Source organism: Sardina pilchardus, chromosome 8 (genome assembly GCF_963854185.1).
Source record: "Sardina pilchardus chromosome 8, fSarPil1.1, whole genome shotgun sequence".
NCBI classification, from domain to species: Eukaryota; Metazoa; Chordata; class Actinopteri; order Clupeiformes; family Clupeidae; genus Sardina; species Sardina pilchardus.
The window spans coordinates 27,672,938-27,694,535 of record NC_085001.1 but is presented as its reverse complement, the minus strand read 5'-3'; the positions used below and the strand labels follow the sequence as shown (position 1 = coordinate 27,694,535).

Genomic DNA, 21,598 nt, shown 5'->3' with positions numbered 1-21,598 from the left:
CATTGGACTAATTATATCTTTGAATCAAAACGTTACTCCTTGACATTTTCCTAACTTCAACAATTTGTAATGCTTCTTAAAACGTCTTTCTCCTTCTACTTCATCCTTCACCTTTCCTGATAGTTTCACGTTTTATCTACTTCTTATTTAATCCGGTGAGTATTTTATCCACGATCTCCCAGTGATTAACATCTCGTAGCAGCAATGTTGAATGGGGCTAGCATGTAGCATGCTAGTATAACTTTGAGCTAATTTAGCTATGTAAAAGCCAATCGGAAATGTACGCTTACTGTAGCCTACTGTTTTGTTACAGTACTTTACTTATATGATGATATATGAATGTTATTGAATGAGAAGTGTAATTATTAGATAAATTGTACAAATGATTTTATATGAGAATATGCAGTAGCCTAACGGTCTCCCCAGAATAAGGAGACGTTACTCGAGTACTGGTCGCGCGCACAGTACTCGAGTAACGTCTCCTTATTCTTAATGACAAATTATGTTTTCATAAACAAAGGTTTGACTTTCAACCATCACTCAGCTTCTTCCATATGTAGGAGATCACTAAAACCGCCTTACCATGGACGGATTATGAGCCATTGGCCCCCCTGCCAACCTAAGAAAGTTAGTAAAACAGTGGTAGGTCCCTGGGCCGGGGCCCTGTAAGCCCGCTCAGTAATCCATTCCTGGTCCTTACCTGCTCACTAAAGAAAGCTCTGGAGTTGCAAAGCCTCCCACCTTCTTCACTTTCTCCATTTCACTAGCTCAAAGCTCATATTACCCCTTATCCATAGGTGTCAGCAGACATTACGTGCATGCTATTTCCATCACAGGGCCACGGCCTGCTACCAAGCCAATCAAGCACTTCATTCATTCATTCATTCATTCATTCATTCATTCATTCAAAATGACATTTGGAACAAAGTGAAGTGAAGCAGTTTAATACTTTATTTGTACACCATGGTCCCTCTCTGAAAGATTCTAAGGCATTTGGATCATAAGCACACTTGTGTTAAGGTTGTAGGCATGTTTTGGCTCCAAACTCGTAAGCTGACTGCTTTGCCTGGAGGGATTACACAGCCTCTTTACACACTGAAAAAGCAGTCACAATCTCACTCACAGCTAAGGTCACACACTTGCTGCGTACACAAATTAAACCATCACACACACACACTGGCTGGTTGAAGCTCTCCTGTTTCTGCTGCCTGCCCATGCACACACTCAGCACCGGCCTCCTGGAAGGGGTCTTGCTTACAGCCATAATGTTGATTTGCATTTGGAGTTGGACAGCAGTGTGTATGTGTGTGTGCGTGTGAGTGTGTGTGTGTGTGTGTGTGTGTGTGTGTGTGTGTGTGTGTGTGTGTGTGTGTTCGTGTGTGTGTGTGTGTGTGTGTGTGTGTGTGTGTGTGTGTGTGTGTGTGTGTGTGTGCACGTATGTGTGTGTATGTGCATGTGTGTGTGCGCATGTGTGTGCATGCGAGTGTTTAGGAGGGGTGTGTTGAGACTGCCATTCTTTAAAGTCATTTAGCACCGTGGGTCTGGATGCATCCAGTCTACTTTTTCTTTGGTTTAGCTTCTGCTTTGCTTTTCTTCTCCTCCTCTGGACTCTTCTTGTCATCTCCTTTCTCTTCTTCCTCTTCTTCATCTCCTCCCTCTTCTTCCTCTTCCCCCTCCTTCTCTCCCTCTTCTCTTCCTTCAGCAGCATCTTCCTCCTCTTCCCCCTCCTTCCCTCCCTCTTCTCCTCCTTTAGCATCTTCCTCCTCTTCCCCCTCCTTCTCTCCCTCTTCTCCTCCTTCAGCATCTTCCTCTTCTTCCCCCTCCTCTCCTGCCTCCTCTTCCTCACCGCCTGCATCCTCTGTTGGGGAAAGAAACACAAAGTGCTTTAAACCCAGTCATTCCATGTCATATCATCTCATGGAGCTGTCAGACTTAACGTGGATGGGTTCTCATGATGATGCTTGTTTGTCCACTAATACTCAAAAACACAGCACATGATAACACTTTTGGAACTGTGAGGGAACATGATGTATGAGGTCTATTAATTAATATAACACTCATAGATGAGTGTCTGAGGTATGTGAATATAACAGTCATGGATGAGTGTATGAAATATGTGAATAACAGTCGTGGATGAGTATACTGTATGTGAATATATGAGGATCACTTGTTGATGCACGCTTGAGCGTTTTTGACTCACCCTCTCCTTCTTCCTCCTTCGCTTCCTGTGTCTCTTCACCCTCTTCCTCCTCTCCCTCTTTTTCATCTTCATCGCCTTCTCCCTCATCTCTTCCATCCTCTTCCTCCTTCTCCTCTCCTTCCTCCTTCTCCTCTTCTTCTTCTTCCTCCTTCTCCTTCTCCTCCTCCTCTTGTTCCTCCTCCTCCTCCTTTGCTGCACTGGCCTCGGCCTGGTGAGCCCGGCTGGGGGTTATCAGGTCATCGCTGAAGAGAGAGGAGCTGAGGAGGCGAGTACCCAGCAGGTAGGGGGCGCCAGAGCTCAGGCTGGCCTGCACGGAGAAGACGGGTCGGCCAAAGGAGGGCGTGGATGAGATGGTGTGTGAGAAGATGCTGGACATGCCCCCGACTCCACCCACATTGAAGCGTGTCTCCTCCCCCTCCAACAGCTTCCTATAGGACAGAGAGAGAGAGAGAGGGAGAGAGAGAGAGAGAGAGAGAGAGAGAGAGTGTAGAGGGGGAGAGCGCAAGAGAAGAGAGACAAAGCGTGTGTGTAAGTGTGGCTCCTTTCAAGGTGCAGACTCCGCTGTCAAGGCTGTAAGACCTAGAGGAGGAAGGTGACTTTTGTCCCGAGGGCTGTCCAGCTACTAAACTCCCAGCCCACCCTACCCCTCACCCCCCAAATCTTCGGACTGGAGTACAACACGCAGTGGACTGATGACTGATGCACTCATCCCATCCCCTCTTCTTATGTATACTACTATTTATTTACGTATTTATTGATGATGTACTGTATGTGGAACAAGCTGCTCTTTGCACCATTGGGAGACTGATAGAATGTCAAGACCCAGCATATTTTAGAACACTGGTACATTCTCACGAACGAGTGCACAGAACTTGCAAGTTTTTTACTGGTTGCTTTCAGAAACTCTATTAAACACAAGGAGTTTTCTACCTGATGTAACTTATGCTGGTGTTTGCCACCCTGTTTGGGACTGTGGCGCATGACTGACCTGTAGGCGGCGATCTCGATGTCCAGAGCCATCTTGACGTTGAGCAGGTCCTGATATTCCCTCAGGTAGCGTGCCATCTCATTCTTTATGGTCCTCAGCTCATCTTCCAGCTGAGCAATCATGTCCTGGTGGGGACAGGGATGGACAGAGATGGAGAAGGAGAGAAAGATGGACAGATGGAAGAATGACAAAGAGAGATAAAGCGTAGTAAATAATATGCAGAACTCGTCCTGCGTTGAGCTGACCTCTGAAGTCCTCTCGGTATCACACACATACACACACACATACAAACACACACACAGTATTCTTCCCTACTCTCTGCAGTCTGCCACTCTTTCCCCACCTGTATGCTGGCATGTCTATCAGAGTGATCACGTGGCTCCAGTGGTTTCTACCTGCATGCTGGCATGTCTGCAGTGGTTCCTATCTGCACATTGCACGTTAGCATATATTTCCTAGCTGCACATCCAAGCATGTCTCTGGTGGTTCATATCTGCATGCATGTCCTGGTGTGTTCTTACCTGCATGCATGCATGTCCTGGTGTGTTCTTACCTGCATGTTGGTGACGTCGGCGCTCTGCCTGTCCTCGGCCTCCTGCAGCTGCTGCTCCAGCGCGTGGTTGAGGCTCTGGCACGCCTGAATCTCCAGGTCACGGGCCTTCAGCAGGCGGCGGAACTCACCCGCCTCATCTCGGGCCAGACGGATGTCATCGGAGTGGCGGGCCGTGGTGTCGGCCATAGTGCTGACTTTGGAGCGGAACCACTCCTCGGCGGACTGCATGTTCTGCTGCGCCAGGCGTTCGTACTGGCCCCGGATGTCACGCAACGCCACCGACAGGTCCGGCTTGGCCACCTCCATCTCCACGGAGACCTGGGAGCTGTACTGCAGCTGGGCCTGCAGCTCGGTGATCTCGCCCTCGTGCAGTCGCTTGAGGAAGGCCATCTCGTCCAGCAGGATGTCCAGACGCTTCTCCTCCTCAGCCTGGCCCAGCGCTGCTTCCTCCGCCCCCTTACGAGTCTCCACCAGCCGGCCCTCGGCCTCCTGGCATGCCAGCAACTCATCCTCGTAGCGGCCCTGCAGTCCCCTCAGAGCCTCCTCCAGCTGGCGACGGCGCTCCTGTGCGGCCTGCCGCTCCTCCCGCGCCTCCTCCACGGCCGCACGCAGTGCACGCACCTCCTGCTCGTAGATGGAGCGCAGGCAGGTGGGCTCGCCGTGGCGCTGTCGGAGCACCTGCAGCTGGGCCTCCAGCGCACGGTTCTGCAGCTCCAGGTGGTGCACGCGCTCGATGAAGCCGGCGAAGCGGTCGTTCAGCTCCTGCAGCTGCGCCTTCTCGGCCGTGCGCACCGCCTTCAGCTCCGAGCTCACTTGCGCCGCCTGGCCCAGGTCCAGCTCGCGGCCCGACGACACGGTCAGCGCGTAGTGGGGGGCGGAGTAGGAGGTGAAGACGGAGCGTGAGCGAGACGGCCCCCCGTAGCCACCGCTGCTGCCACTGCGCACCACCACCCTACGGCGGTGGGAGGAGGGGAAGAACGGGTCGAAGCCGAACGAAGCCATGACAGCGTCGGGAGATCAGCTGTGCGAGAGACGACTGATACCAGAGAGAAAGAGTGAGAGAGAGAGTTACAGAAAAGAGCAGCACGGAGTGAGTCAGTGAGAGGACAGGAGAGAGAGATAAACACAGACAGACGTTGATGTCTGTGCCTTCAGAGCTGCAGTGCCGCCGGTCCCTTTTATGGCTGCAGTCGGGAGGAGACTGATGCAGGGAGGGGTCTTTGCAGACTCTTATCGTCATCATGAGTGCAGCCAGTGAGCAGAGAGGGAGGGAGAGGTAGAGACAGAGGGAGAGAAAGAGAGAGAGGGAGGAGGCGGGAGAGTGAGGATGGGAGAGAGAGAGCAAGAGAGGGAGGGAGGAAAGAAAGAAACAGAGGGGAGAGAAGGAGGGACCATACAGAGGAGGTCAGTGAGTGCAGAGAAGGAAAATTTGAACTTGGAGGAGAGTTTGAGTAATGCGCTGTCCTGCACTGATGGCTCACTAGCAGCTCTCTCCCTCTCTTCTCTTACTCTCTCTCCCTCTCTTCTCTACACCTTCATTCTCTCTCCCTCTTTCTCATCCTCTCTCTCTTTTTCCCCCTCTCACATCTTCCTTCTACAGTATGTCTCCCTCTCTACTCTCTCGTGCTCTCTCTCCATGTAGCCTGACCTAGTGTCTCTGTGTGTATCCTGCATTTTGTCACTGTCTAGTTGTATGCATGTGTGTAAATGTGTGTGTAAATGTGTGTGTGTGTGTGTGTGTGTGAGTGAATGAGTATGACCCTCTTGCCTTGCATTTTCTCTCCGTGTGAGTGTGTGCGCGTCTGTGTGTGTGTTACCTAATGCGCCTTGTCCCCTTGTGGGTCTGACTCAGCATCTGCTGTCACCTGTATTGACTCTGTTTCCCCATTGAATACTTCCAGACACCACACCCACACACTGACACTCACAAACACACACACACACAGAGAGAGCCGTAAACACATGAGCTTGCGGTTTCCATGGGAACAGAGTTCAGGGTGTTTCCTTTTCAAAGGTAAACTCATTCACCTAGGAAGCTGAACCGACCCAAACTTGGCACCAAACTAAACCCCAGAGCCAGACTCAGACCCAAACTTGAACCTCACCAATAATGCTCAAGTCAGTCACTCAACCTAAACCAGAACCCTATGACTCAGCCTCCACCCCAACCTGAACCCCAACAGCATAATCATCACTGCTGCACTGCAGAGCTTCACTGACACTAACATCCAGGACGCACACAAAATGCATTTCTAGGATGGACTGCAGGTCAGATTTCCTGTGTTACTGTAATGGTAACTCGGAACATAACTTTGTGTGACAACATCTTAATAATCTTTTATATTAGTGCCTGATAAAATTGTTACAATTGTTACAACATTGATACAGTTGTTTAGTTGAAAAAATTACATGTTTTGAGGTTATGAATTCTGACTTCCATTCTCGCTTTGAGATGTCTAAAGTAGTTTCCCATTCACACATTAACAAGCAATCATCATAAATAGCCTTTATCGCCTCTCCAACCTGAAAAAAACTCACCTTCAATCACTGTATTGATTTATGTAGACAAGCAGCTTCGGCTCTATAAATACAGCGGGGCAGCATCTCACCGCATTCTCCCACTCGCCATCTGGTCAGGACGCATCGACACACCATCTCCGCAGAGCGCGCACAACGGAGCTGCACAATGGATGTCATCGGGGCTTCATCCCGAAGGAGAATGCTCGAGACCCGGAGCATCCACTCATCACCACCCACCACCCCAAGATCACATTCCTGGTCTCACAGAAATCCGGGGTCCATCTCCAACAAAAGAACTACCAAGGTGCCAGCCAACAGGGTGTTCGCCTCGCCAGACAGCCTGAATCTCCCATCCACACACAACAACGAGAAAGAACAACTTCATGGGCTGAATGACCGATTCGCCAGTTATATCGATAAAGTTAGGTATCTGGAAGAACAGAACAACCTGCTGGAGACTGAAATCCAAGAACTCCAACAGAAAAAGTTCACACAATCGCAATTTAGTGAAGCTTTCGACCAAGAGCTCAGCGAACTCCGTTCCACGCTCGAGCAACTACATAGAGAGAAAGCGCAGATCATTATTGATGCCGATAACGTCGAAGACGACATCCATCGTCTCCAAAGCCGCTACGAGGATGAGGCCCGCTTTATAGAAAAAATTGAGATGTCAATCCGAGATATGAAGAAAGGAAAAGACAACTCGGACCTGATGAAATTGGATCTGGAGAAAAAAGTTCAGTCCCTCCTGGATGAGGCAGACTTCATTCGCCGTAACCACGAAGAAGAGGTCAGCGAGCTCCTAGCACAGCTCCAGGAGGCTCAGGTCCCGGTAGACATGAGGGAATACAGTAAAACGGACATCACCTCTGCGCTCCGAGAGATACGCGCGCAGCTGGACGGTGTCTCCTCCCAAAATTTGCTGCAGGCGGAAGAGGTGTTCCAGTGCCGCTACGCCAAACTCACAGACGCCGCGGACCAGAACAAGGACGCGATCAAAACTATCCGCGATGAGATCGCAGATTACCGCCGCCAGCTGCAGGTGAAGAGCGTGGAACTGGAGGCTCTCCGCGGCACCAAAGAGTCCCTGGAGAGACAGCTGAATGACATCGAAGACCGGCATAACAACGACTTGCGCAGCTACCAGGTTAGTTTGGGCTGAGTGATCAGTGGTCAGTGGCTACGTTTCCATGCACCATACGCCGGTTTTATCCAGAATAATGTTAATATTTCGATTGTACATGAGTAATGTAAATACATTACTCCAGATGACACAACCCTAAAATGTCATATTTTTAATGCAAAAAAAAAAAAAAAAAAAAAACACAAAGTTTGCACTCTAGAGTGAATACGAGGTCAAATTATGTTAAAGAAATGTGAAGGTTTTAATTCAGGACGCAGTTTGTCGACGGGTAGAAGCGCAATGCTCAAATATGCAGGTTTTGCGCACACCGATGCACGCTGACAGATGAAGTATCGTTGAAAACTTCCAAAAGCTGCCCATTATGAGGCCAATATTTAAAACAATAGCGACTCCAATCTGTCCAAATACATCTATTTTGCAGTCTTGAATGAAATGTAGGCCTAGGGACAGAAACCGTGGAGACGTTGTGACTGGTCCATGTATGGTCCGTGTATGCTTCGTTCATTTGATATTCAATTGAGAATCAGAAATCAAAAAATACAAAAATGACTTGTTATTTCATTATGTGTTTATGAATGTGATACGAAGAAGCAATTAACGCTTTGTTTTTCAGACTTTTGATTTCGTGGTCAGATCAAAAGTAGAACATTTGAAAAAATGACTTAGGGACAAAATTGATTTTGATATTTATTTTTTTTCCGATTGTTGTGAACCCGGAAATTATTTATTGTCTTCCAGCTGCTGCTTCTGCCAGACCAGTCCGAATATAGGCTAACTTTACCATAGGCTATACACAATTTAATCTAAAGACTATGGTTAGGCTATAGGCTATTTAAACGTCCCCTCAGCTGACAATCTAGGTCTTTCTAATTTGAATTGTTTGCTCTGCTTGTGAATGAAGTTGTGGTCCACTTTTTGCTAAAATAGCAGCCTATATTTCACATGTCTTCGTCCGAGTGGTTGTAGTGTAGGCTAGTGATGGCACAGAAAACTCCTGCAGCTGTTGTGAGCAACGCGAGCATGCGCAAAGAAACCAGTAGTTGGGGAAAAGCAGACATACAAATCTTTTACTGATGCATCAAAGCCTTCGATATCGAAGGCTTTGTGATGCATAACACCGGAAAACATAACACCGGGGCAATGCTACAGCGGACTTAAACTGCCACCTCGTGGCGATAAGTTGTAATACAATTTAATGTGCGTGAATTAAGTGGCCACTTCTAGGGAATTCCAATGTGCAAAAGAACCGCACTCACTAGTTCGTTGTCTTTTTATAGTGCATGAAAATGCACTATACTGTTCTTCCAAAATCTTCTTATTATAGTGCATGAAAATGCACTATACTGTTATCCCTAGGCTTCTTCTTCTTCTTCTTCTTCTACTACTACTTCTTATTATTACAGTGCATGAAAATGCACTGTACTGTTCTTCCTATTCTTAAACTTCATCTTCTTATTATTCTTCTTCTAACGCACGCAATTCAGCTTCAACCGCTTAACGTAGAAACTCCATTCAACTTTTGTCCCGTAGGTCTTACTTACGCGATGTGGGCAAAGTATTTTTCAACTTTGTAACTTTTATACTTTTTAAACTATTAGTTAAAAACTATTACAATTTCCCCCATAGACTTAACATTGCTCATTATGACATCACGGCAGCAATTAGAATCTTACTCCAGCTGGTCAGCCACCTGGGCACCAACTGTCAGTTTCTCTCAGGCAATCTCTCTGAAGACTACATATTCTGTTCCCCTGTATCCTCTGTGCACAACAGTATCAAAATAAGTCCTCCTAATTCCATCCAACTTTATATCCATTCATCTTCTTCAAACCATTCACTCATCCACCCATTCTAAACAGTCTGCCTATCAACATCAATTAGACGTTCTATATTCAACTTTTAAACAATCTACTCTGTCTCAGGCTGGCTCTCTTAAGACTAGCCAGTTAAATTGATTACACCTGTATCTGTATCCACTACTCTCAGTAGAGAGCTGTGTCTCTCCATTCTACAAGAATATAAGGCACATTCCATTCAACATTCTATCCATTCATCTTCTTCAGACCATTCACTCATCCACCCATTCTAAACAGTCTGCCTATCAACATCAATTAGACGTTCTACATTCAACTTTTAAACAATCTACTCTGTCTCAGGCTGGCTCTCTTAAGACTAGCCAGTTAAATTGATTACACCTGTATCTGTATCCACTACTCTCAGTAGAGAGCTGTGTCTCTCCATTCTACAAGAATATAAGGCACATTCCATTCAACATTCTATCCATTCATCTTCTTCAGACCATTCACTCATCCACCCATTAAACTGTCTATCAACATCTATTAAACAATCTGTCTATCAACATCCATTAAACTCTCTGTCTATCAACATTAATTAGACTATCTACATTCAACTTTTTAATTATTTACTCTGTCTCAGGCTTTAAGAGTACACTCTGGCTCTCTTAAGACTAGCCAGTTAAATTGATTACACCTGTGTCAACTACTCTCAGAGAGCTGTATCAGTGTCTCTCTTAACAAGAATATAAGGCACATTCCATCCAACCTTCTATCCATTCATCTTCTTCAGACCATTCACTCATCCACCATTAAACTGTCAATCAATATCTATTAAACAATCTGCCTATCAACATCCACTAAACATTCTGTCTATCAACATTAATTAGACTATCTACATACAACTTTTAAAGTATTTACTGTGGGTCCCTCTCAAGCAGCGTTTATATGTCCTCCCTCGCTCCTCGATCCTCAATGATCTACATAAAGAAAGATAGAAGAAGGGCTAGACTATCCCATTGTTGCCGCTCTATCATTCTTTATGTAGATCAGTGAGGAGCGAGAGAGGACGCGTAAACGCTATATGAGAGGCACCTTCTGTCTCAGGCTATAAGCATACAATCTCATTAAGACTACAGATCCTGTTAACTGTTTCCTCTGTCCACAACTGTTTCAAAATAAAAGTCCTCACTGCAATAATACACTATTAAATCATTTGACCATTGAAACTACTCAACTATTTAACTGTTCAACCATTCCAACTGTCAGTTATCATCAACTATGCCTCCAGTCAACTACATGAAACCTCCATGTACCTAGCAACCAACATAGCAACCATTAAAATTAAGTGTTTATGACCGTTTCCATAGCAACCAACATGATTATACTGCAGTAACTTCTTGTTTCCTGATAGTGGCCACCATGGATACCCTAGCAACAAATGTTTCAAAATAAAAGTCCTCACTAGCAAGTTAGCTAGTTAGCATAGTTAGCATTGTTAGCATAGTTAACATTTTTAGCATAACTGCAAAAAATCATCAACTAAGTTAGCTAATCAACCTGGTTAGCATTGTTAGCAAATCTAGCATTGTTAGCATAGTTAGCATTTTTAGCATTACTGCTAGAAATCATCGGTTAAGTTAGCTAATCAACCTGGTTAGCATTGTTAGTAAAGTTAGCATTGCTAACATAATTAGCATTTTTAGCACAACTGCTAGAAATCATTAGCTAAGTTAGCTAATCAACATTTTAACATGAATAGAAATAATTAGTTAAGTTAGAACTGGAACGTTTCATCTTTAAACTGTCTACCTTCACACCATCAACTCTCTGTTAACTATGCAACCACCATGTTTACCCTAGCTACACCTTAGTAACCATATCAACATTATCTATCTATTTTTGCATTTTCATGCACTGGTAATTCCTTGGAATTGCATTTCTAGTTCTTCTTCTAACGCACGCAATTCAGCTTGAAGCGTTTAACGTAGAAACTTCATTCAAACTGTGTTACGAAGGTCTTGCTTAGGACATCAGCGCAATGTATTTTTTAACTTTGTAACTTTTATACTTTTTAAACTATAAATTAAAAACTATTAACAATTTCCCCATAGACTTAACATTGCTCATTATGACATCACGGCAGCAATTAGAATGTTACCCCAGCTGGTCAGCCACCTGGGCACCAACTGTCAGTTTCTCTCAGGCTCCTCTCTGAAGACTACATATTCTGTTCCCCTGTATCCTCTGCGCACAACAGTATCAAAATAAGTCCTCCTAATTCCATCCAACTTTATATCCATTCATCTTCTTCAAACCATTCACTCATCCACCCATTCTAAACAGTCTGCCTATCAACAACATCAATTAGACGCTCTACATTGAACTTTTAAACAATCTACTCTGTCTCAGGCTGGCTCTCTTAAGACTAGCCAGTTAAATTGATTACACCTGTATCTGTATCCACTACTCTCAGTAGAGAGCTGTGTCTCTCCATTCTACAAGAATATAAGGCACATTCCATCTAACATTCTATTAAACAATCTGTCTATCAACATCCATTAAACTCTCTGTCTATCAACATTAATTAGACTATCTACATTCAACTTTTAATTTATTTACTCTGTCTCAGGCTTTAAGAGTATTCTGGCTCTTTTAAGACTAGCCAGTTAAATTGATTACACCTGTGTCAACTACTCTCAGAGAGCTGTATCAGTGTCTCTCTTAACAAGAATATAAGGCACATTCCATCCAACCTTCTATCCATTCATCTTCTTCAGACCATTCACTCATCCACCCATTAAACTGTCAATCAATATCTATTAAACAATCTGCCTATCAACATCCATTAAACATTCTGTCTATCAACATTAATTAGACTATCTACATACAACTTTTAAAGTATTTACTGTGGGTCCCTCTCAAGCAGCGTTTATATGTCCTCCCTCGCTCCTCGATCCTCAATGATCTACATAAAGAAAGATAGAAGAAGGGCTAGACTATCCCATTGTTGCCGCTCCATCATTCTTTATGTAGATCAGTGAGGAGCGAGAGAGGACGCGTAAACGCTATGAGAGGCACCTTCTGTCTCAGGCTTTAAGCATACAATCTCATTAAGACTACAGATCCTGTTTCACTACTTCCTCTGTCCACAACTGTTTCAAAATAAAGGTCCTCAATGCAATAATACACTATTAAATCATTTAACCATTCAAACTACTCAACTATTGAACTGTTCAACCATTCCAACTGTCAGTTATCATCCACTATGCCTCCAGTCAACTACATGAAACCTCCATGTACCTAGCAACCAACATAGCAACCATTAAAATTAAGTGTTTATGACTGTTTCCATAGCAACCAACATGATTATACTGCAGTAACTTCTTGTTTCCTGATAGTGGCCACCATGGATACCCTAGCAACAAATGTTTCAAAATAAAAGTCCTCACTAGCAAGTTAGCATGGTTAGCATAGTTAGCATTGTTAGCATTTTTAGCATAACTGCAAAAAATCATCAACTAAGTTAGCTAATCAACCTGGTTAGCATTGTTAGCAAATGTAGCATTGTTAGCATAGTTAGCATTTTTAGCATTACTGCTAGAAATCATCGGTTAAGTTAGCTAATCATCCTGGTTAGCATTGTTAGTAAAGTTAGGATTGCTAGCATAATTAGCATTTTTAGCGTAACTGTTAGAAATCATTAGCTAAGTTAGCTAATCAACATTTTAACATGAATAGAAATCATTAGTTAAGTTAGAACTGGAATGTTTCATCTTTAAACTGTCTACCTTCACACTATCAACTCTCTGTAAACTATGCAACCACCATGTTTACCCTAGCTACACCTTAGTAACCATATCTACATTATCTATCTATTTTTGCATTTTCATGCACTGGTAATTCCTTGGAATTGCATTTCTAGTTCTTCTTCTAACGCACGCAATTCAGCTTGAACCGTTTAACGTAGAAACTTCATTCAAACTGTGTTACGAAGGTCTTGCTTAGGACATCAGCGCAATGTATTTTTTAACTTTGTAACTTTTATACTTTTTAAACTATAAATTAAAAACTATTTAAAAATTCCCCCATAGACTTAACATTGGCCTCTATGACATCACAATCGGGTCGTTAAGCAATTAGAATCTTATGCCAGGTGGCCAGCCCCACCTGCAGCAGCCCTCTCTCTCTCAGGCTTTAAGCATACAATCTCTCTGTGAAGACTACATATCCTGTTAACTGTTTCCTCTGTCCACAACTGTTTCAAAATAAAAGTCCTCACTGCAATAATACACTATTAAATCATTTAACCACTGAAACTACTCAACTATTGAACTGTTCAACCATTCCAACTGTCAGTTATCATCCACTATGCCTCCAGTCAACTACATGAAACCTCCATGTACCTAGCAACCAACATAGCAACCATTAAAATTAAGTGTTTATGACCGTTTCCATAGCAATCAACATGATTATACTGCAGTAACTTCTTGTTTCCTGATAGTGGCCACCATGGATACCCTAGCAAAAAATGTTTCAAAATAAAAGTCCTCACTAGCAAGTTAGCTAGTTAGCATGGTAAGCATAGTTAGCATTGTTAGCATAGTTAGCATTTTTAGCATAACTGCAAAAAATCATCAACTAAGTTAGCTAATCAACCTGGTTAGCATTGTTAGCAAATTTAGCATTGTTAGCATAGTTAGCATTTTTAGCATTACTGCTAGAAATCATCGGTTAAGTTAGCTAATCAACCTGGTTAGCATTGTTAGTAAAGTTAGTATTGCTAGCATAATAAGCATTTTTAGCGTAACTGCTAGAAATCATTAGCTAAATTAGCTAATCAACATTTTAACATGAATAGAAATCATTAGTTAAGTTAGAACTGGAACGTTTCATCTTTAAACTGTCTACCTTCACACTATCAACTCTCTGTAAACTATGCAACCACCATGTTTACCCTAGCTACACCTTAGTAACCATATCTACATTATCTATCTATTTTTGCATTTTCATGCACTGGTAATTCCTTGGAATTGCATTTCTAGTTATTCTTTATTGTAGCACCATGCCTAAAAAAACAGACGCGTTTCGGCGTCAAGCCGTCCTCAGTGTGTCAACCCACTGTAGCAAACTTCCATGCAATAGCATGGCCTGATAGTATAGGCTACTACAGACTAACCATTAGGCTACTTCTATAATCATGGAGCAACGATTTGGGCGAATGCAATGTTCAAGAAAACAGGCACGAGAAGGGAGATGATTTTCTGACGATTCAACAATGAAACTGAGTTGTGCAAAGTCGCGCAGTTTCTGGTTTGCCAGACAATATTTTCTGTCGCTAAAATTGCCAAAAGTCGCTAAAGCTAGCAACAAATAGCCTAAGTCACTAAATTGGCAACACTGAGCACTGAAAGACCAAGTGACTTTGAATTGACTTCCAGGTCACAGCAATCGGAAAAAAAGAAATATCAAAATCAGTTAGCCCTGAGTCCGTTTTTTAAATGTTCTACTTTTGATCTGACCACGAAATCAAAAGTCTGAAAAACAAAGCGTTATTTTGTTCTTCGTATCACATTCATAAACAAATAATGAAATATCAAGTCATTTTTTTGATTTTTGGTTCTTATATGAATATCAAATGAACGAAGCATACGACTATGGTTAGCCTAGGGCCTAGGCTATAGGCTATTTAAACGTCCCCTCAGCTGACAATCTAGGTTTTTCTAATTTGAATTGTTTGCTTTGCTTGTGAATGAAGTTGTGGTCCACGATTTTGCTAAAATAGCCTGTAGCCTATATTTCACATGTCTTTCGTCCGAGTGGTTGTAGTGTAGTGATGGCACAGATGAAAACTCCTGCAGCTGTTGTGAGCAACTCGAGCATGCGCAAAGAAACCAGTAGGTGGGGAAAAGCAGACATACAAACATAACACCGGCAAACATTACACCGGGGCAATGCTACAGCGGACTTAAACTGCCACCTCGTGGCGATAAGTTGTAATACAATTCAATGTGCGTGAATTAAGTGGCCACTTCTAAGGGAACCCACTGTAGCCTAACCTGACTTTCGCCAGATCCTAGTTCGCTGTCTGCTTCACACAAGGATCTGGGACTTCTCGATAGGAGATGTATTTATGAAGGCGGGTCCTTGTAAAACATCCTCGCATGTGATTTGATAAACCACTTGCCTGTTATCTTGAATGACGTGCCAGGCTTCTTCAAGCTCTTGCCAAACCCGGTCGGAAGAAGAGTAAAAACATCCTTGCCACCAATAAATGTCTTGAAAACTATTCTCTGTTAATATTTTAAAGAATGAATACTTGATAGATTCAACAAAACGGTTGAAATAGCAGAATCAATGTCAGCACAAGACTCCTCGCTGCGTGCCGCCATTGTTATTTGAATCAAACACTCGCTTCGGCGCTCCTGATTGGTTGCTCATTTTTTGATCACTGGAACGACTTTGGATTGCCCTCGCGTCCAGACCCTTGTGTGGAGCTCAGCGAAACGCCTCTGGTGGAGCATGGCGGAACTACAAGGGTCTGGCGAGAGTCAGGCTAACTGTAGCCTACTTCCATGCAATAACATGGCCTGATAGCCTAGGCTACTACAGACTAATCATTAGGCTACTTCTATAATCATGGAGCAACGATTTGGGCGAATGCAATGTTCAAGACAACAGGCACGAGATGATTTTCTGACGATTCAACAATGAAACTGAGTTGCGCAAAGTCGCCCAGTTTCTGGTTTGCCAGACAATACTTTCTGTCGCTAAAATTGCCAAAAGTCGCGAAAGCTAGCAACAAATAAGTCACTAAAGTGTGTGTGTGTGTGTGTGTGTGTGTGTGTGTGAACTGGTGTGTGTAGTTTTCTTGAACCATGTTTGATGCGACCAGTGTGCGTGAATTAAGTGGCCACTTCTAAGGGAACCCACTGTAGCCTACTTCCATGCAATAACATGGCCTGATAGCCTAGGCTACTACAGACTAATCATTAGGCTTCTATAATCATGGAGCAACGATTTGGGCGAATGCAATGTTCAAGAAAACAGGCACGAGATGATTTTCTGACGATTCAACAATGAAACAGTTGTGCAAAGTCGCCCAGTTTCTGGTTTGCCAGACAATATTTTCTGTCGCTAAAATTGCCAAAAGTCGCTAAAGCTAGCAACAAATAAGTCACTAAATTGGCAACACTGAGCACCAAGAAAGTGACTTTGAATTGACTTCCAGGTCACAGCAATCGGAAAAAAGTAAATATCAAAATCAGTTAGCCCTGAGTCCGTTTTTTAAATGTTCTACTTTTGACCTGACCACGAAATCAAAAGTCTGAAAAACAAAGCGTTCTTTTCTTCTTCGTATCACATTCATAAACAAGTAATGAAATAACAAGTCATTTTTTTTTTTTTTTTTATTGAATATCAAATGAACAAAGCATACACGGACTGATGTAGCCTACGGGTGGCGCCTCTGGCCAGTTGTAGAGATAGGCTATAAATGATACAGATCGAGTTATCATCTCAAATTCATGCCAAGTGAGCTCGAGATGTAGGCCTATCTACCAGACCGACTGGAGGCGATTGAGGACCGCTCAACTCCTCAATCCCACACCTGCGCCCTCGATGGTTAGACTTCACAGACTTTCAGCCTACAGTAACTTGTCACATGCACTTGTTGCAATCTCTGCTGATGGTGCTGGTTTGTGTGTGTTGGGGGGGGGGGGGGGGGGGGGGGGGGGGTCTATGGTGCGGGGTCGGTGACGCTTTCATGCCGCCTATGTAAGCCTAGCATTTGTTCACGGTTGTTGATGGTTTGAATAAATGTGAGCAACCCTATCCATGAATAAAAACCTCTCCACCAACATGCCTACAGAAGCTGTTAAACAACAAGTTGACAAGAATAAGCCCATTAATAACATCCGATTCTTAACCCAAGCAGACATCGGGTGAAGTGAAACCTCTGGGCCACAACGCAACTCTCCTCGGTAACCCCCAGTGTTCATGGTTCAGTCCAACCCCAAGCGCAAAAACACAAAGTTAAAATATTGAGTCAATGTTTGACTTTCGAACTTCTGAGGAGAAAATCCCAAGTGTACTCAATGCAAAAAATAAAACACGCAACAGTCATCAATGTACCGAGTAGTCTGAAAAATGAATAATTGAAATGTTAAAACATTTTTTCATTATTTTCATGTGAAATCTGCAAATAGAACAAAGCACTGCAAAGCGTTACACGGACCAATAACTTCAAATCTTTAATATTTTAAATATTTAATCTGTAAATCATAATCCTGTTGAATCAGTAAGCAATGTATGCTACATATTAAAATGCACAACAGAAAAATGTGCATGCAAACAAAGCTAATGCATACAATGAAAACAGCATAGACTTCATAATTTATGCAGGAAGCACAAAACGGACAGTGCACCACCTGTGTCTGTGCTCTTAGCCAATCAGATATGTTGCTGATGAGACTCTTCTCTTTCCCGTCTCCCAGGAGATGATCCATCAGCTGGAGCGTGAGCTGAAGGGCATGAAGGGCGAGATGGGTCGCCACCTCAGGGAATACCAGGACCTGCTCAACGTCAAGATGGCCCTAGATGCTGAGATCGCAGCCTACAGGTGAATCACCCTGCTGCAGTGTTTTAACATGTGTTGTATTCAAATGAATCTCTCTGCTGAATGATGCAGTTTGTTGCATAGGTGTATTCACACCTCTTGTGTCTTATGTGTGCAGGAGACTCTTGGAGGGGGAGGAGACTCGCTTCAGGCCATTTTCTGACTCTTTCCCAAGTCCCGCCTTCCCATACCGTCAGCCAATGACCTCCTCCAAAGGGAAGAAAGAAGACAAGGAGGCGGACCTGTACGATGACCTGGCTGCTGCTGCAGAGGAACTTCAGGCCAAGAAGGAAGACGAGATTGTGGAGGAAGAGGTGACTGTCTCCAAACGACCCAAAGTGAGCGCTACTCCCCCTACAGTAGAGGAGGAGGAAGGTGGTGAGGAAGAAAAGGGAGAGGGAGAGAAGGAGGAGGGTGGAGAAGATGGAGATGAAGGGGGTGAGGGAGAGGAGCAAGAGTCTGAGATTGAGCAAACCGAACTGAGCAGTACCAAAGCCCAAAAGTCTGGTGCTGAACAAGGGGAGGGGGAAGATGAAGCACAGGAATCAAAAGAGAAAGAAAAAAAGAGTGACTCAGAGGGAGAGGAAGGAGAACAGGCAGGTGACAAGGAAGATGTGAAGGAGGCAGCAGCCCATGAACAGAAGCAGGAGGAGGAGCTGAAGAGTCTGCCCAAGTCTCCAGCCAGCCTCAAACAGGAGGAGCAGAAGAGTCCCCCTAAGTCTCCTGGCAGCCCCAAAGAAGAGGAGCAGGAGAAGGAGCTGAAGAGTCCTCCCAAGACTCCTGGCAGCCCCAAAGAAGAGGAGCAGGAGAAGGAGCTGAAGAGTTCTCCCAAGACTCCTGGCAGCCCCAAAGAAGAGGAGCAGGAGAAGCTGAAGAGTCCTCCCAAGACTCCTGGCAGCCCAAAAGAGGAGGAGCAGAAGATTTCCCCCAAGTCTCCTGGCAGCCCCAAGGAGGAGCAGGAGAAAGAGCTGAAGAGTCCTCCCAAGACTCCTCCCAAGACTCCTGGCAGCCCCAAAGAAGAGGAGCAGGAGAAGGAGCTGAAGAGTCCTCCCAAGACTCCTGGCAGCCCGAAGGAAGAGGAGCAGAAGAGTCCCCCCATGTCTCCTGGCAGCCCCAAAGAGGAGGATCCGAAGAGTCTTCCCAAGTCTCCTGGCAGCCCAAAAGAGGAGGAGCAGAAGAGTCCTCCCAAGACTCCTGGCAGCCCCAAAGAGGAGGAGCAGGAGAAGGAGCTGAAGAGTCCTCCTAAGACTCCTCCCAAGACTCCAGGCAGCCCCAAAAAAGAGGAGCAGGAGAAGGAGCTGAAGAGTCCTCCCAAGACTCCCGGCAGCCCCAAAGAAGAGGAGCAGGAGAAGGAGCTGAAGAGTCCTCCCAAGACTCCTGGCAGCCCGAAGGAAGAGGAGCAGAAGAGTCCCCCCAAGTCTCCTGGCAGCCCCAAAGATGAGGAGCCGAAGAGTCCTTCCAAGTTTCCTGGCAGCCCCAAAGAGGAGGAGCAGGAGAAGAAGGAGCAGCAGAGTCCTCCCAAGACTCCTGGCAGCCCCAAAGAGGAGGAACTGAAGAAAGCATCGAAGACATCAGTCCCAGCCGCTAAAGAAGTGAAGAATAAGTAAACTCTGAGCAGGGCAAGAGTAAACAAAAAGTCAAACCACTAAGACAAGCTACACGGCAAGGGACTATAACTGCTTGTAATGCTGAGGATGATTTGGGTGTCAGGGACAGGATCTATATGGGAGGCAATATGAAGCCAGAGGCTGAGTTAAATCTAAAAATACATCTGAAAGGCGCAAACTGTCCGTCGTGTCCCAAAGGTGCTACTCCATCTAACGTGTCGGTGACTTCTGGTCCTTCCGGACCCCACTGACCTGCCGGCTGTGCTATGCTGCAGACGCTTCCTGCCTTAAATGCGCCGCAAGCCCGGTGCACTCAGCTATGAAACATACAAACACAAACACTGCTGTTTACAACTCCAGAGCAATACTGAAAAAACTTTGCCTCAATAAAGCAATACAGACCTTCCCAGTGTGGTGTGTGTGTGTCTCTGATAGGGAGGGTTATTTGTGTCTGCACTTGCACAGTGACCTATTCATTTCTGCTCATTGAATTATCATATAACTTCAACATAGACAATGTAGTTGACATAATTCTATGCTTTACAAATGTTGATAATTACTCCAGCAAATCTGATTTCTGTTGGGTGTCACCCAACACCTGATCTAACCAGAAACAAGAAATGGCAGACACCATGAACAGATGATATTGATAGATGATGCCGGTATTTACCTAAGGCTACTGTGTGGTTAAATTATAAAGTTTACAACAAAAAGCCAGTATATTGCTGAAACGCCTCTGTAACTCGCTAACCTCATTTGGATAACAAAGAGATAAACAAAGAGATAAACTCTTACTGCACCATGCAGTGATTTTTTAAAAAGCCATTAAGAACCTGTTTGATGATGGTGGGGGTTACTGTCCAATGTTAATAACAATACCAGTGGTATTAAAGTAAGTTCCTAGAGTGTTGATGAGTGTACATAATGTGAATGTGGATAATACAGTGTGATTTTAGAATGTTAAAAGTTGCAGTTGGTGAATAAAGTTTTTTGAGAGATGAGTAAACTCCAATAAGAGATGGGTAAACGCTAGGCCTATTTCTGAAATTTCAGTCGTGGATAAACTGTGTTTACTTGCGTTCAGCCTCCACTACATCTGTATCTGATTTATTACAACACACAATCTGCTACAAACTTTCAGACAAGGTTGAGGGTCACCATATCATCATTCTGCATGATCATTTGGAACCGGATCAGGATCTAGATTTTGGCATTTGGTTTCACATTCCTTACCATTGTGACATTAGAGCAATTGTCTGCGGTCACCTGGCTGAAATTATAAAAGAGATTGGAGCCTCTTCACAGGATGCATTCTGGGAAATTATTATTTAAGTTAAATTTATTTGAACTCAAAATAGAGTCAGTAACAGTGGTTACAATAATTCATTACAAGTAGTGTTATCACTGAAATTCCAGAGAACATTTCATTAGAGCTGGTGGCGATATCTTGTAAAATGGGCTTATAGTTAGCCTACACCTAATGTAGGCTAATCACCCGAAATTAGTTGATGATGTTGAATAAATATGTAGCCTACATACTGATAAATTGAATAAATAATTAAATAGAAATATTCAGAAGGAAATCAATTTATAAATAGCCTATGTTTTTTTCCTAGTCAAAAGGAAGTGATACTTTTATTTTGACAGGCTTAGTTGCTTGGATACCAGGATTTGTTTATTTTCCCTTCACTTTTAGATACTAGACATTCTCTGAACGTTACCGCCACTTGATAGCAGTAGATGCTACATCGATCCTACATTAGACTAATTATATCTTTGAATCAAAACGTTACTCCTTGACATTTTCCTAACTTCAACAATTTCTAATGCTTCTTAAAACGTCTTTCTCCTTCTACTTCATCCTTCACCTTTCCTGATAGTTTCACGTTTTATCTACTTCTTATTTACTCCGGTGAGTATTTTATCCACGATCTCCCAGTGATTAACATCTCGTAGCAGCAATGTTGAATGGGGCTAGCATGTAGCATGCTAGTATAACTTTGAGCTACTTTAGCTAAGTAAAAGCCAATCGGAAATGTACGCTTACTGTAGCCTACTGTTTTGTTACAGTACTTTACTTATATGATGATATATGAATTTTATTGAATGAGAAGTGTAATTATTAGATAAATTGTACAAATGATTTTATATGAGAATATGCAGTAGCCTAACGGTC

At 43.8% G+C, this 21,598-nt stretch overlaps 2 protein-coding genes across 2 annotated transcripts; one reads left to right on the top strand and one right to left on the bottom strand.

Moving 5' to 3' along the window:
• Window positions 1-1,438: 1,438 nt before the first annotated feature.
• Window positions 1,439-4,881, bottom strand: LOC134089146 (neurofilament light polypeptide-like). Its single transcript, XM_062543482.1, has 4 exons — window positions 3,742-4,881; window positions 3,189-3,313; window positions 2,201-2,628; window positions 1,439-1,858 (listed from the first exon to the last, which is right to left on the bottom strand). The coding sequence occupies exons 1-4, from the start codon at window positions 4,741-4,743 to the stop codon at window positions 1,557-1,559; spliced, it is 1,857 nt and encodes a 618-aa protein (XP_062399466.1). The 5' UTR covers window positions 4,744-4,881; the 3' UTR covers window positions 1,439-1,556.
• Window positions 4,882-6,376: 1,495 nt separating this feature from the next.
• Window positions 6,377-19,827, top strand: LOC134089144 (neurofilament medium polypeptide-like). Its single transcript, XM_062543480.1, has 3 exons — window positions 6,377-7,408; window positions 17,694-17,818; window positions 17,934-19,827. The coding sequence occupies exons 1-3, from the start codon at window positions 6,428-6,430 to the stop codon at window positions 19,420-19,422; spliced, it is 2,595 nt and encodes an 864-aa protein (XP_062399464.1). The 5' UTR covers window positions 6,377-6,427; the 3' UTR covers window positions 19,423-19,827.
• The last annotated feature ends 1,771 nt before the right edge of the window (window positions 19,828-21,598 follow it).

Excerpts from the sequence above, each read along its gene's own strand:
- LOC134089144 (XM_062543480.1), top strand. The coding sequence starts at position 6,428 with ATGGATGTCATCGGGGCTTCATCCCGAAGGAGAATGCTCGAGACCCGG. Across the intron at positions 7,409-17,693 it reads ACGACTTGCGCAGCTACCAG|GAGATGATCCATCAGCTGGA; the intron begins GTTAGTTTGGGC and ends CCCGTCTCCCAG. Across the intron at positions 17,819-17,933 it reads GCTGAGATCGCAGCCTACAG|GAGACTCTTGGAGGGGGAGG; the intron begins GTGAATCACCCT and ends TTATGTGTGCAG.
- LOC134089146 (XM_062543482.1), bottom strand. The coding sequence starts at position 4,743 with ATGGCTTCGTTCGGCTTCGACCCGTTCTTCCCCTCCTCCCACCGCCGT. Across the intron at positions 3,314-3,741 it reads CCGACGTCACCAACATGCAG|GACATGATTGCTCAGCTGGA; the intron begins GTAAGAACACAC and ends TGTCCCCACCAG. Across the intron at positions 1,859-2,200 it reads GAAGGAGGAAGAAGGAGAGG|AGGATGCAGGCGGTGAGGAA; the intron begins GTGAGTCAAAAA and ends TTTCCCCAACAG.